We start from the raw sequence: 15,914 nt of genomic DNA, 5'->3' as shown, positions 1-15,914 counted from the left end.
TGTGTGTGTGTGTGTGTGTGTGTGTGTGTGTGTGTGTGTGTGTGTGGATATATATACATATATATATACATATAAAATTTCAAATCTTGATTTGCGGATACAACAGAGTAGGAGACGAATATTTTTTTATTAATTTCTGCAAATCAACGGTTATTATACATATATGTCGGTAATAATATAATAATAATAATAATAATAATAATAATAATATTAATAATAATAATTATAATTATAATTATAATTATAATAACAACAGCAACAACAATAACAGTATCATTACACGCACGTTGCTTTCCCATAGAATTTCTATCGAAACGATCGACGCACGGCGAGATTCGTTGGCTTCTTTTAAAATAAAAAAAGATGGAGGTGAAGGAGAGGGAGATGGACAGAAAGAGAGAGAGAGAGAGAGAGAGAGAGAGAGAGAGAGAGAGAGAGAGAGAGAGGAAATGAATAATATGATAGAAAATTTCGAAAATAAATAAATATATTAACGGACGAATTAAATAAAGATTATATTATACTGACTCGATCTTACCGATTGTTCTTACATTATGTTTCGCTGCATCATTAGAACGATTCTCATAGAGCATGCTCGATAATTTAAAATATGAAATGAAATAATTGAATATTGTCGGGAATGAAAGATAAAGAAAGATAGAAAGAAAGAGAGAAAGAGAGAGAGAGAGAGAGAGAGAGAGAGAGAGAGAAAGGAAAGATGAGAGAAAAATGAAGGAAAAGATAAAATAATAAATACCGTTAGTAGCCGACGATGCGTTAGAGACGTCTCTCGTACGTTCGCGAATGAAAACACACCAACACACATACACACGACAAAAAACAAATAATTTTTTAAGATCCAATTATTATTTAAATAGTACACAGTTACATTGTTAGTACGAATAACGACGCTTTTTATACGAATTTTAGTTTTTAACGTCGATCTTACGATATATTATAATAGTATAATGATAATTGACAATGGTAATAACAATAAAGATAAAACTGATATCGATAATGAAGCTGGTATATATATATATATATATATATATGATATATAATATATATATATATATATATAAAATAAAATAAAAAAAAACGAAGAAAGCGCGCGCACGTGTAAGGCTGGAAGCGCAAGAGTGAGATGGTAACACACAGAAAGAAAGAGAGAGAGTGAGAAAGAGAGGACGAGTGAACGCGAGATCAAATGCGTGCTTGTGTGTGTGCGTGAGAAAGAGAGAAAGAAAAAAAATAGAGAGAGAGAGAGAGAGAGAGAGAGAGAGAGATGTATTGCGAGAACCACGGAGAGCCAGAAAGTGAGAGAAAGATCTAAGTTAGATGATTGTCTATAGTATAAACGAAGGCGTACGTTAGGTAGCCTCGATGCTATTTAAACAGACTTAATTAATGTATTGCAAATGAATTAATAAAGTGTAAGCGAAGCGTGTATCCGTACAGTTGGATCATTTATTTTCGTTAACGTTTACTTACTTTAATCACTTGGAGAGATTCCAGACGTAAACATTTCTTCATTGATAATTTTATTAATAATTTTTCAAAACGAATGTGCCCGACAAATAAAAAAGATGGTCGAAATTAATGAAAACTTCGATGGGACATATGACGATCGCGAATATCGCGGGAAATACAAAGTGCGTTTAACCTGTCTCGCAATAGAGATACATCGAATTTCCGCTACGCGGCGCTCCCATCGTCATCGAGAAATATTTCGTCGTGTCTTCAATTGTTTTTGTTGAGATTCGTTTAAACGTCGCGAGCACGTCGATCGGCGTGTGCGATGACTGTTTTCGGTTGTCTTCTTCGGAGTACAACCGTAGGTGAGATTTTCTTATTTTTCTTTTATTACGTCATTTATTTCTTACTACGATATAGATACACGTATCTGTTAATTTAGAAATCAAGTGCTGTGAAGTTTCGGGGTTATTTCAAGATAATCGATACACCGGTTGATAACTGTTATATATTTCATATATACGTATATATTTGTTTTTTTTTTTTTTTTGGGTTAATAAGTAAATATGTCTCGTGTTTCTTTATTAATTTAAAACGAAATAATCGTAGGAGACTGCTGTGTCAATAAAAGGTTGTACGTTAGTAACATTGCCAAGTAAATCTCGCGTTCGTTTCAATTTATCAGATAGTATGATAAATATGGTTACGTATGTATGTGTCAAGATATTGCTTCAAAGAGCAATTATTAGTCATCGAACTTGTAAATGGAATATTTCCTAATTATACTTATAACGGAGTTGATCGATTATTGACTTATAGACTGTGTCACACACGTGCTTCATAAGCACGTGAATGAAGAGTCGTTGTATCTTTGTAGGAACGTTGCAGATCCTTCAGTCTCAACCGACGTATCTTCGTAAGAGCTTAGGAGTATTCTTACGAAATGCATCGAGCTTCGTTCCAAAGAAAGTTCTCATCGTTGCTAAATTGACTCGATATTGTTTTGAAAAATTACGCGAACCCAGTTTAAATGAAGAACAATTTAAAAATAAATTGTTGGAGAAAGGCTCCGATTATGATTTATTGTTCGATACTTATCGTGCGACTAAAGATATTGAAAATGAGGTAACGAAGATACTTAACAAACTTAACATTGAATACAAGAAAGTCGATAGGTAAGTCGTAACGACTCTAATAATCATAGAAATTCTTTTAACTACTTTTGTCTTTTTTCTTTTCAGGAGCACCATTAACAGTACCGACATTATGTGGGCTGACTTAGTTCTCCCCATCGGCGGCGATGGTACTTTTCTTTTAGCCGCCAATTTAATATTCGACGATAAAACGCCTATACTAGGCATTAATTCTTATCCTCGCAATTCGGAGGGTTTCTTGATGTTGCCGTCTTATTATACGAATCATATACCTCGAATCTTTGAATTATTAAAAGCAGGACAATACGATGTACTTATGAGATCTAGAATTAGAATTACTTTGAAAGGAGAAGGAATTTGGGATCCACCTTTCCACATGCACGAAGAAAAGAATTTTCTTGGCGTGGAAAGGTATATAGAAGGAATTAAACTATAACGTATCTTTAATACTTATCTTTTATCTTACACGAGCGATCTTTCATCGACAGATTCTTTTCCCATGGACGACTTAAACCAACTAATGCGAATCAGTTAAACGAAAGAGTATTGCCATGGCTAGCACTAAATGAAGTGTGTTATTTTAATTTTATTTTAAATGTTATAGAGCTATTATCCGAAACATGGATATATTTCATTTATGACGCAAGTATCTTGTTTCAGGCGTTCGTGGCCGAAGTGTTTGCAGCAAAGATGAGCAATTTGTTAATTAAATTTGACGACGAAGAAAATTTCCATAGAATTAAAAGTTCTGGTATTTGCATAAGTACGGGCACAGGGTCGACGTCTTGGTATAAGGCTATAAATAGTATTCACCCACAGCTCGTGCGTCAAATATTTAGTTTATTAAATGGTCGCACGAATTTTACAAAAACTGATATAGATAAAATATGTTCCAAGTTTAATCATAGCTTACATTTTAGTCCAGGTACGATACAAAACGATTAGAGTAGAGGTAAATATATATATATATATATATCGGTTTCCTTATTGTACTTTACACAGTAAATTTTATTTTTCCCTTTTAGAAGCACAAAATATTGGTTATGCTATACGAGATTTAAACGTAACAAAAGGATTTCAAGCCCAAAAGAGCTTGGAGCGATTCAATTTTTGTAAAAAGTTAACAATAAGATCTTTGTGCATGAATGGAGGATTGGTATTAGACGGTGGTATTGCGGTACAGTTCAATTTAGGTACAACGGCAGAATTTAAGATAGATCCGGAAGGTGCACTGCGAAGTATTATTCTTCTCTGATCGTACGTGAGGATATAAAAAAGATTCGACTGTAATCAAACAGCACGATCAGTGAATTTAAAAACAATAATAACATATAAGAAAGAATTGGCGCGGGGAAAGACAGTTACAGAAATTTTTATGAAAGATAGCCATCAATCGTATCTTTCGTTACGAATATTTAATTTTTTTGCAGCATTTAAAAAATAACCATTCTCTCCGTTAATCTTGAAGACGGTTTAAAAACTTTGGAGGTTGCATTTAATCTATTTTACGTCCATATGTTTCTTAAAAAGGGACACCGACAGTAATTTAATCACGTATGTATAAATGTAAACAATTATAAGAATATTAAATATATTTTCCTAAGATTCGTCTTTCGAGAGAAAAAAAAAAAAAAAAAAAAGAAAAAGAACGATTATACTTTCGAAATAATATATTTTTAATGTTACACGTAAGAACGATGAAAGAAAAAAAAAAAAAATGCCAAATAGAAAAGCAAAGAAAAAAAGAAGAAAAAGAAAAACGAAAGCATTCGGTCGAGATCGTTCACCTTCGTAAGTGTTCGTTCGGTCGCGACGCCTAGTGGTAATTACTTGAAGTAAGTTTCTCATGAGGGACAATCGTTCTTCGTTACGTCGCGACCGAAAGACGCGTGTGTGTTTACGTTCACGACCATTCACCATCCAAAGTGAGTCTATGAAAAGTGTTGGACTTTGCGAGATCGGCAAATTCGGATCGATCTTCGAAGAAAGAGACGTTTTACGATGTGCGTGCAGGAAGCTTGCCGCGATAATTTTTCTCAACCGGATATATGAGGGTCCGGTGTGAAACAAAAAAGGTAACGACGAGAACGACGTTCGAGCTTTTCTAAAGTATTGTAAAAGAACAAGGAGAGTTCTTCGTTGGTATTAACAATTTCATATTATTAATTCAATCCTCTTTTTTTCGAACACGTGTTTCAATAATTATTGAAGAACAACGCTAAAAAAGAAACAAAAAAGAAAAAGAAAGAAAAATAAAAGTAACGTTTAAACGATAGATGAAATTATAAAAGTTATTCAATGGATATACACACGTAACGTTTTGTATTTTGAGGTTAGAACGTATCATCGTTGGTGACAACCATCGTAACTCAAATATTTGTACCAACGGTCGTTGCAGCCATGTTTTTCTATCGACGTTCGATCGTTCGAGGATCGAACGTACGATTGAAAAAAAATTAAATTCATGTTAAGTTATTTTATACGTGAGTGCTAATTAACGATGACGTAGTTTGACGATAGGAATAATGAAAAGAAATTATTAAACCTTGTATCGCGTCTATCAATAAAATCAACTGTTGCACTCTTTTTTCTCTGATAAGCGCCTAATCAATCCTGATACATATTATATCTGTTTATAAACAAAAGATCGAAATATATATATATATATATGTGTATGTATGTATGTACGTATGTATGTACATTTGTATGTAGACCCTTCGCAAATATATATATATATATATATAAAGTATATATATGTATATATATATATATATGTACATATATATACTTTTTCATTGACAAGATTTTATCATTTCGATCGAATTTGTCGTTCATAAAATAATATCGTTAGTAAAAAGAAACGGTTAGATAAAAAGAACAAATATATCGATCGAGATTCGTTAAACGCATATTTTCGATATATATTTCAATGTAATACGATATCTAATAGTAACTGTATTATCTCAAAGAAGAATGTGTGGTTACGATCGGATATAAGTTATGTTTATTTACATATCTAATCGACGTTCGAACTTTCACACGTTCTATCGAAGTCGAAGACATTGAAATCGTATGGACGTTCCTCGTTGTATTCTTCTTTCGTAATAGTAGAGTATAAAGAAAACTATTCAAAAATTATCGGAAGCGCATATGTAATTGTTAAATACGTATACGCCGCACGTACACACACACACATACATCCATATTCAGCACTTATTCACACACACACATACATACATACATACATACATACATACAACTCGCACATAAAGAGAGAGAGAGACGCATCAACAAGAATGAAAAATTATACAATTGTCAAAGTGTCCACGACTTATTACATTAAGTTAAAAGATGGTATTTGATTCGTCATATAATTATTTATTAAAATCCTTCATAGAATTTTTATCTTATTCCGTTGAGAAAAAGAAGAAGAAAAAAAAAAGGAAACAAATAAATAAAAAAGAAAATAAGAAAAAAAAAAAAAGAATAAAAGAAAATACATATTGAATACGTTGAACAGGTCACCGTTGTCTATTTCCGAGGAATTGTCGCAGGATGGAAGAAGATGATAGACAAAATATAAGGAGCGCGGTGGAGAACATCTTAAGCGGTTCGATTAATTCCCAAAGAAGTTCATACACGCAACAAAGTTTAACCAGAACGTCCGACATTGTTCTTAGCGAGGATCTAATAGCTGGTGCGAGACAAGACGGCAGGATGTCGAACGTTCGTCGTTTCTTTTGTCTCTTCGTAACCTTCGATCTTCTTTTGACCGTGCTTATGTGGCTAATTTGTAGTATGGTGAGTTTTGTTTGGTTCGTTTGAAAAAGCGCGGGAAATTTCTTTCTCCTTGTATTCATCATTTTATTTATTTATTTATTTATTTATTTATTTATTTATTTATTTATTTATTCAATTTTATTCGTCAGAATCAAAATGTCCGTAATTTGTGCGTTTATATCTATTCTATAATCAAATGTTAAATTCTCAGATGAACTGATATGATATCAAGATTAAGCTGAATAATATTAACAAAGGAACGATGAATAATATTTACTTACATCTTTTAATATATATATATATATATATATATATATATATATAATTTGATTCTGATTAGTAGAGAAGGAAAGAAAGAAGAAAAGAATAAGAATTTTACGAATTTTTTGCTAATGTAACAATTACTTGCATACGATTATATTTATTTTAGTTTTATAGTTATAGTTATTTTATTATCATAGTTTTATAATTGATTACATAAGTCGCACGAGTATGTAAAGTATTGGTAGAATCGTTATAACCGGTCAACGTGTCCCTCCCCCTTTATTATTATTATTATTATTATTATTAACGTTAAATAGTTAAACATTTTATTTATGACGTATTGTTCTTTTAGATAGCCGGGGAAAATCTGGAAACTGCTTTTATTAATCAGGTTGTACATTATCATATAAAGACGTCCCTCTTCGATATTGTGGTAAGAATAAGATGTCTTTTTCTTTTCTTTTCTTTTTTTTTCTTTTTTTTTTTTCTTTTCTTTTTTTCTCTCCTTTTTCTTTTCTCTTTCTTTTCATTTGATCAGAAATAGAGAGAGAAAAAAAAGGATTAAAATTAAAAAGAAAAAGAAAAGAAAGAGAGAGAGAGAGAGAGAGAAACAGAAAAAAAAAAATTTGATTATACGAATGACATTTCGTTATTCTTGCTGAGGAAACAGAAATTTACGGATTTCGTCTTCTCAGATGGCAGCGATATGCAGGTTCACGGTGTTGTTACTATTTTACGCATTACTCTACTTAAATCATTGGATCATCGTAGCCGTAAGTATAAATCTCGTATCTACAAAATTATAAAGTTTAATTTTTATACAATCGGAAAAATAAAATGTAATTTCGTTTATTACAGTTAACGACTGCTACAACCTGTGCCTTCTTACTCGCCAAAGTTTTTCTTTTCGACGTAAGTCGCGCATCCTGAGTATATCGTTGATATAACAATATAAATATTCATCGAACGATATTGTTATATAGAAACTTTGAATGAATTTCAGTGGTTAGCTTGCAAACAGCCAGTTTTTCAAGTACTATTGATACTAACGTCTTTCATTCTTTCGTGGGCGGAAGCTTGGTTCTTTGATTTCCGTGTGATACCTCAAGAAACTCATGTTATTAATTGGATTCAAAGTAAGAGATAAATAGATAAATAAATAGATAAATAAATAAATAGATAGATAGAGAAAAATTTCTATTTATTTTTAGAGATATATCTAATTTATATATATATATATATATATATATATATAAAAAATATACATATATATTTAATCCATTCGTTATCGAATTTTTTTTTTTTTTTTTTTTTTAGATATGTCGAACGCGGAAAGAGCGCCTCTCATTCAAGCTGATACCGCGGATCCACGTCAATATAGTTCGATCGAACCTTCGCGTACCTTTTACACGCCTATGGATTCTCCAGCTCACTCTGATACGGAAGACGAATTCGCTAGGAGGCAAGACGCCATTAGAAGAATATCGAGGACAAATGAAATATTTATTCCTAAGTCGTTACCAAAATTAACAGCCGATAAGGTTTGTTTTTAATTTTATGTTGAATGTTTTCTTGTTTGATCGTTTGTTTGTTTGTTTGTTTGTTTGTTTGTTTGTTTGTTTGTTTATTTATTTTTTTCAACGTTAATACGTAACTAATTACCTTAAAAATATTCTCGCTCGCTGAAGTTGGTTATAAACGTCGAGCTCCTTTAATGGTAAACAAAGAAAGTACTGTGACTAATTCCATTGATTGAGTATAAAAGAGTATCAAAGAATCGGATTACATTTAGTCTACTATGAAACTAATCTGGGAGATATTGTGTAAAGTGCAGTAATCGAATACTATCATAGATTATTTATATGACACGTGAAATTATTTAAACGGTTAGACGAAACTTGTATAGAATTTCTTTCTTTCTTTCTTTCTTTCTAATTTTTTATTTTCTCTTTTTTTCGGCGAATCATTATTTGAAATAGTTTTGTACGAATTAAGAAATGTTAACAATGAGATCTTTTATTTTGAATGCTTGTAACGTTAACTTTATTAAAAGTTTCTTCTTCGGTGATAAGGGAAAAGAAAGATCTATGGATTCCAAAGAAAATCGTGTCGAAAAATCGTCGATCGAATCTACGAAATCAGCTGTAAGTTTTACGCAAGGATAATGCACGGATTACGAATAATTTTCCAAGTAATGAGATTCGATTATGATTCAGAATATGATTCTAAAGTATGAGTAAAGTATTTACCATTTATGGAATATTCTTTGTATTGTCAATTATCGTTTACACATGATCTCATAGAATTGTAATTTATTTCTCTTCTGTGTGGATCGATTGTTTTACATTTATTTATTTATTTATTTATTTATTTATTTATTTATTTCGTGTTTTTCTTTCTTTCTTTTTTAGATTGAGGAATATAAAATGACGGCTGAAACGTTATTAAAAAATTGTTATGAGTTATTAATGTCCAAAGAGTGGAAATTAGAAACGACAACGTCAAAGGGTGATGTCGTTTCATATATGCAAACCAATAAACCAGAAGGAAAAATAATGAAAATTACAGTAAGTGATACGATTTACACGTTCAAGCATATATATATATATATATATATATATATATATATATATATAAGTTTTTTTTTATAAATAAATATTATTTCTTTATATTAGGGTATAGTAGATGCGCCTGCCAATATGTTAATCAATTGGTTATTCGATGGTGTCGAAGCAGCACCATCATGGAATAAACTCGTAACTGAGTCGATGAAATTGCAGGTACCACTCGATTTGTGATATCTAATTTTGATTTCAAATGATTAGAGAATAATATATATATATATATATATATATATACACATATACATATGGTTTGCTTTTATTATAGCAAATCGACGAAAACACAGATATAATTTATCAAGCGACGAGTCCTCAAGGTGGTGGACTAATCGGTGCACGAGATTTTATTATTTTGAGATATCGTAACAAGTATGGTAATTATTACATCAGTAGTGGTATGTCGGTGACATTGAAATCATTTCCAAATCGTAAAAATGTTACCAGGTGAGTTAGAAAAAGAATCGATAATCCATAATATTCGTTTAATTTCTTATATATTGATGAGATATGTATTTTTTGTTTTGTTTTGTCCCGTTCTTTCTTTTTTTTTTTTTTGTCTCTTTTTAAAGGGGTGAAAATGGCGTGAGTTGTTGGGCAGCCGAGGAATTAACAGACGGTGATTCTAGCAAGTGTCGTTTCACTTGGATCCTTAATACCAATCTAAAAGGTTGGCTACCTCAAAAAGTTGTGGACAGATCGTTATCCACAGCCTTAGTAGATTTTATGTCATATTTGAGAAAGTATTTGGACGAGTATCAGAGACACGCTAATACGTAAAAGTATCACAAGTTTGTGTTGTCCTATTGAAAAAGAGTTTATCATGACAATTATGTGTTATATGAACGGACGAACAAATTAATAATCATTCGTGTATGTATGGAAACATCGAAGAAAAAATCACAAATCGACATTTCACTTTCTCGAGGTACATACAAAGATAGCCTTTCTTCTATACGCTTTGCATTTTATTCGAAATGAAATGAGGAAAAAAAAAACTAAAAAGGAAAAAAAAAGAAAGGAAATAATTAATAAAAAATAAGGTAAAAGAAATGAGCGATAAGTTCTATTTAAGAAAGGTGAGCGAGTTCAAAAGGAGTAGAGAGGGATGACGAGAGAGAGAGAGGGAGGGAGAGAGTTCGAGGAACGTGGTGCCGAAGTGTTCTATTACGAAAAAAAAAAAAAAAAATATCTTTACTAATATATTTTATTCTTCGTTATAATTTCTGCTTCATCGATTCATCAAATTTGGCGTGTTTCATTGATAAACCATAAGATGCAGTAGGAACGAGTTAATAATCGATAAGATAATATTAATCATCTCTAAGCGGAATTCGTGATATTCTTAACAATGTAAATATATTGACTTTTATGTATAATTCCTTTTTGCTACCGTGTATCCTTTATTATTATTTTTATTACTAATTATTATTATTATTATTATTATTATTATTACTAATTATTATTATTATTATTACTATTATTATTACTAATTATTATTATTAATTATTATTATTATTATTATTATTATTATTATTACTACTATACATATATATATATATATACATAAAAATATACATACATGTTTATTTTGGTCGAATGGGAATTTGACCAATTAATTATGCAATTCTTCCGAGAAAAAGAGAGAGAGAGAGAGAGACAATTATCAATGATTTATTTACATAATTAACAGGCTAAAAACATTTATTATAAATCGTTTACGTTTTTGCATAAACGTTGTATTTCAACATTCCTAATATTCCATAAAAAACAAAAACAAAAAAAGAAAAAGAAAGAAAGATAATAGAAGTAAAGTTCCTGTGCGTGATGAATGAAACGAGTAATGCGTTTGAGATTATTCAAAAACGTCCACTGTACATACATAAACAATGTGTATAATCGATCTCATACATATACATACACGGAGTTGAGCTAATACGTTTTGAATGTAAAATGATTTTGCCATGTGATCAATTTTATTTGAGATGGTTCGTTAAACGTCAAATTTAAATATACATAAATACGCTTTTAGACAAAATTATTTCCTATCATTTTGTAATTGATACATTTTTTACATAATCGAGAAACGCTATTATAGGTGATATATCAAGAAAACTAAAAGAACGAAGAACGATGAAAAGAAAAGAAGAAATTAGAGAAACTCTTTGTCGTGCGAATTGTCCATTGAATTGAACGTAAATGATTAAGTCAAGCTTGATTATCTTATATAACTGTGACCATTGTGTAAGAAGTTAGTATCAAATTTCAACGAGGAAACTACGAACGGTTATCTTGGGAACGATAATAACGATCGTTGCTTACTTATTTTTTTATGATTATTATTATCATCACCATCATCATTATTATTATTATTATTATTATTATTATTATTATTATTATTATTATTATTATTATTACTATTACTATTATTATTATTCCAACAGAATTATCAAGAGGACACCAAGGATAAAGGTAGCCATGTTTCTTTCTTTTTTTTTTTCAGCTATCAGGTTTAAGCTGGTTCGTTTAAAAAATTTAAACGAACTAAAGTACGCTTACAAGAGAAAAAAAAAAAGACAAATAAAGAGAAGAAAAGAAACTTGGAGTAGAACAGGATCTTTCATATAAAGTTTAAGAGATTTAGTATCGACCGAACTATCTACCGAACGTTTTAATGGCTGTGTTAAAAAGAACGTCAGCGACGTTCGTGTCGCATGTAACGATTTCGTAAACTAACAAAACTAAAAGAAAGTTGGATCGATCAAGTAAAATTTAATATCCACTTTCTTTGCGTGTACATGCATACCGTTTATGACAAAGGAATCAACTTAGCAGGGATAATAACTTTATCGAAGAACGATATAAATAGTTAAGCGAGTGACGAGAGAAGATTTTACTCGTGAGGACCGAATTTTAGTTTAGTTTTAGTTCAGTTTAGTTTAGTTTAGTTTAGTTTAGCTTAGTTTATTTCATTTTAGTTTAGTTTAGTTCAGTAGTACAATTCAGTTCAGTTTAGTTTCGTTTCGTTTCGTTTCGTTTCGTTTCTCGTTAAGACAGACATGACGAGGGTTTATATAACCTGTAGAACTTCAACAGATATCCTTACTATTTTACTTCATCGTCTTTTCATGGACACTTCGTCGCGTCTCTCGTCTTAAGTTAAATATAACCTTTTCCGCGTCGGAAAACTTGACGATAGAGGATTCTAACGTCTAAGGAAGAGAAACGATGGTCGTTTTGATATCTGTGTCTGCCACCTACGCACTTACGAGTCCGTCATAATGTTCGATAAAGATCGACGTTCATCGAGTACGATGATGTGCTCCTTCTCGTTATTCGTATGCGTGTGTGTGTGTGTGTGTATGACTAAAGAATAAAATAGGTCAAACGAGCGAAAATCAACTCGACGCGAACTGAATTCTTTTTAGAATATATGATTTATCTCTCTTTCGAGAAGAATAAAAATAAAACACATCGATCGGTAGTAAACTCTTAAGAAAAAAAAAAAAAAAAAAAGAAGAAGAAGAAGAAGAACAGAAAAGAAGCGCGAAAGATGGCGGTACGATTAAGGCTGGAAAATTCGTATTTCGCGCAAAAACCAAAAACAAAAAAAAAAAAAAGAAAATCGCGCAGTCGCCATCTTGCTTTCTTTTTTTCCTTTTCTTTCTTTACTTCTTTTTCTCTTTTCTTTCGAAGCTTCCTTTCGACGGTAGAAAAAGAATATAAATAAATTATCCTCCACATTATCTTTCAACGATCTTTTTATTCTCCTTTGATATTATTACGATACAGGTTACTTTTTTTTTTTGAAACGTTCGTAGGTCCGTCGTTGCGCAGGTGCGCAACACCGCGAAAATATACGAAAACTGTTCGGCGAAAGAAGTAGGGAGAAAGATATACGCGTGTAGGTTGTATATAGGCGATAAGCACGATTGGTTGGTGGGCGGGCAGGTGGCGCTGTGGCGGGGGTTACGGGTCCGTACGAGGAGGACCGAGCCAGTCGGTCCCGCGCCACGAGCGTGTACACATCTCGTACGTGTTTTCTCGTGTGACTTACGTCAATATAATCTTTTAACGTATCGTTAACCGCACGATTCTTCTTACTATCATTATTATTATTAGCATTATTTTTACGCTCGTATCGATATTTCCGATTATTTCTAAAAACGATAACTTTCGTTTTTCTTCGTTTTAATCGACAGGACTCGAAGAACGTTTTTTCGTCTTAAAACGTTTCGACGTACTTTTTTTTTTTTTTTTTGTTTTTCCTTTCGAGCCGATTATCAGACCGAGGATTTGTTCGATTAGAACGGATTTTCGAATATTAGTGTGTGATAATAGCAGAAAGGAAGATAGAAGGACTGACTGAGACGAAAGGAGACTGCGAAGGACTCAACGAGAGAACGAGACAGAGAAATAGAGGGAAGAGACGAGCCATGACAATGCCGGAAACGTAAGGACACACCGGTTGGAGGAAGCGCGCGCTATGGCGCAGGAATGGTAAGTCTCTTTTTGTCCTTTTTCCTTCTGTTCACATTTTTCTTCTTTTCTTTTCTTCTTTCTTTTCTTTCTTTTTTTTTTTTTTTTTTCATGTGCTTTCATCCATTTATACCTTTCTTTATCTCGTTAACCACTTAACGAAGACACGATGTGATATATTAATAACGAACGATTATTACGTTTCATAGATTATTAAGATATTAAAACATTTTACGAGTATATGTAAATATAAACAACAAAAAAGAATCGTTATCGGTTTACAACACACGTCCATGTTTATTATACTCTCTTTCTTCCTCGAGGGAGAAAGAGAGAGAGATAATTAATTTCTTGATTCGATAATACGATTTAATAGATTATTTTCCTTTAATGGCTCTAATTCTTTTATGATAGATCGTGTTATATTTCGAATTAGATCGATTTCAATTAAACGACAATGTTGCTTTCAAGGATTCGTTTTATTTGCCAATGAATTATCATATTTATCGACGAAAATTCGAGAAGACGAAATCGAAGCTTTTTCTTTATTTGTTTGCTGATGTATGATGTGTGTGTGTATATACACACACACACACACACACACACACACACACATATGTATATATATTTTTTAATAACGCTCTGTTTCCTGCCGATACAGCCTGTCCATTTACTACGCTAGTCAAAAACATCCTACCTACGGTACTACGTAATACGAATAAACGTTGCGCGATTACGGTGTCGCGATATTACACTTGAGAGTTTCTCGCTTAATAATCTTATCGAAAGTCCTCGAAAATCATTGGATCGTTTTTCGTTAGTAGTGAAGAGGACCTTCGATTTATGATATTCGATATGTATATACATATATATATATATATACGCGATGAAAGTGCTCGTAAGTCATCCCCGTTACTCTCTTCCCACATATTTCTTTCTATCGTGTTACTCTTCTCTTATTTATTTCGTAACGCGTAATAGGTTCGTTATACTCTCAAAGAAAACGGAAGTTTACGTTTACTACTCTATTTTACGTCTCTCCTTTTCTCTCTCTCTCTCTCTCTCTCTCTCTCTCTCTCTCTCTCTCTCTTTCTTTTTTCTTTTTTACTTATCCTATTCCGTAGGAATGCATACTTGAAAACTTACAGGGTTTTGATAATGTGTTAGGATTAAAATAGAAAAGATATAGGTTATATACGTATGTACGTGAATACTACAAAGAAAGAAAAGCTTTGCTTGTAGAAGATTTTTTTCAATATTCTGTCTTCTCTCCCTCCCTCTCTTTCTCTCTCTCTGTCTATTTGTCTGTCTGTCTGTCTGTCTGTCTGTCTGTCTGTCTTTCTCTCTCGTTGTATCTATTTATTAAGGTTAGAAATTTGATATTCAAAGATACCACGCGCGTGCACGTGTTCTAAGAGCAGGACTTCTCGTACACATAATACATATATACGAATATATATATGTGGATGCACGTATATTTGTGTGGATACATATATGGATATATACTATATGCATATGTATATACACGTATATGCGTATATACAAATACATATAAACAGGGTGTCTCGTTTGAAGCGTTACAAGCTGTTTCCTCTAAAATTAGTCACTTCGTTACTTTTTTTCTATTTTTTTTTCCTGTTTTCTTTCTCTTTCTTCCTTTCTCTCTCTCTCTCTCTCTCTCTCTCTCTCTCTCTCTCTCTCTCCCTCTCCCTCTCCCTCTTTTTAATAGAAAATTTCTCTCTTATACTTTCAGAAATAGATATTTCTCGAAATGAAACATTTTCTTAATCACTCTCTTCTACTTCTTCTTTTTCTTTCTTTTTCTTTTTATGAAAGAATAATTGTAGAAAATAAAAAAAATGTTTCGAATGGAAAATTACGTGTATCTTCCCAATGGTCGAATGAGACACCCTCTATACCCAATACATACAGTGATTGCACCATTCGTGGAATATATATATATATATATATATATATAAACATACATACATATCAGATGTACATGTCATACATACCTGGATGAAAAGATGGGCGTATACATACATACATACAGATAGATAGATAGATAGATAGATAGATAGATAGATAGTGTATGTGTGTGTGTGAAAGAGAGAGAGAGAGAGAGAGAGAGAGAGAGAGAGAGAGA

At 31.8% G+C, this 15,914-nt stretch overlaps 3 protein-coding genes across 5 annotated transcripts in view; all 3 read left to right on the top strand.

Annotated features, from left to right (window-relative positions):
* The first annotated feature begins 1,681 nt into the window (after positions 1–1,681).
* On the top strand, positions 1,682–5,213 carry LOC122637974 (NAD kinase 2, mitochondrial). Of its 2 annotated transcripts, none has more exons than XM_043830542.1 (6): positions 1,682–1,838; positions 2,351–2,648; positions 2,715–3,038; positions 3,116–3,197; positions 3,288–3,552; positions 3,653–5,213. In XM_043830542.1, exons 1-6 carry the CDS (start codon positions 1,799–1,801, stop codon positions 3,880–3,882), a joined length of 1,239 nt encoding a protein of 412 aa, XP_043686477.1. In that variant the 5' UTR covers positions 1,682–1,798; the 3' UTR covers positions 3,883–5,213. The 2 variants fall into 2 exon arrangements, with proteins under 2 accessions (XP_043686477.1, XP_043686479.1); XM_043830544.1 differs by having other exon boundaries at positions 3,288–3,579; positions 3,653–3,845.
* On the top strand, positions 4,565–10,668 carry LOC122637973 (steroidogenic acute regulatory protein-like). Of its 2 annotated transcripts, none has more exons than XM_043830541.1 (11): positions 4,565–4,702; positions 6,182–6,428; positions 7,024–7,104; positions 7,367–7,444; positions 7,530–7,583; positions 7,675–7,807; positions 7,989–8,212; positions 9,083–9,238; positions 9,347–9,451; positions 9,561–9,736; positions 9,862–10,668. In XM_043830541.1, the coding sequence occupies exons 2-11, from the start codon at positions 6,183–6,185 to the stop codon at positions 10,067–10,069; spliced, it is 1,461 nt and encodes a 486-aa protein (XP_043686476.1). In that variant the 5' UTR covers positions 4,565–4,702; position 6,182; the 3' UTR covers positions 10,070–10,668. The 2 variants fall into 2 exon arrangements, with proteins under 2 accessions (XP_043686476.1, XP_043686475.1); XM_043830540.1 differs by having other exon boundaries at positions 4,568–4,702; positions 6,148–6,428.
* Positions 10,669–13,539: 2,871 nt separating this feature from the next.
* LOC122637971 (diacylglycerol kinase 1) overlaps positions 13,540–15,914 on the top strand; it is an 83,280-nt gene continuing 80,905 nt past the window's right edge. The window contains exon 1 of the mRNA XM_043830538.1: positions 13,540–13,789. The gene's annotated coding sequence lies outside the window, so the exon portion shown is untranslated. The remainder of the gene's footprint in view (positions 13,790–15,914) is intronic.

This window comes from Vespula pensylvanica, chromosome 2 (assembly GCF_014466175.1).
Source record: "Vespula pensylvanica isolate Volc-1 chromosome 2, ASM1446617v1, whole genome shotgun sequence".
Taxonomy (NCBI): domain Eukaryota; kingdom Metazoa; phylum Arthropoda; class Insecta; order Hymenoptera; family Vespidae; genus Vespula; species Vespula pensylvanica.
Note: the sequence above shows the minus strand (reverse complement) of the source record. Positions and strands in the feature narration are given on the sequence as shown.

Bases quoted from the DNA above. Each gene is read 5' to 3' on its own strand.
- LOC122637974 (XM_043830542.1), top strand. From the start codon at position 1,799: ATGACTGTTTTCGGTTGTCTTCTTCGGAGTACAACCGTAG. The intron at 3,198-3,287 runs GTGTGTTATTTT...ATCTTGTTTCAG, and splicing joins CATGGCTAGCACTAAATGAA to GCGTTCGTGGCCGAAGTGTT. The intron at 3,553-3,652 runs GTACGATACAAA...TTTCCCTTTTAG, and splicing joins TAGCTTACATTTTAGTCCAG to AAGCACAAAATATTGGTTAT.
- LOC122637973 (XM_043830541.1), top strand. From the start codon at position 6,183: ATGGAAGAAGATGATAGACAAAATATAAGGAGCGCGGTGGAGAACATC. The intron at 7,105-7,366 runs GTAAGAATAAGA...TCGTCTTCTCAG, and splicing joins CGTCCCTCTTCGATATTGTG to ATGGCAGCGATATGCAGGTT. The intron at 7,445-7,529 runs GTAAGTATAAAT...CGTTTATTACAG, and splicing joins ATCATTGGATCATCGTAGCC to TTAACGACTGCTACAACCTG.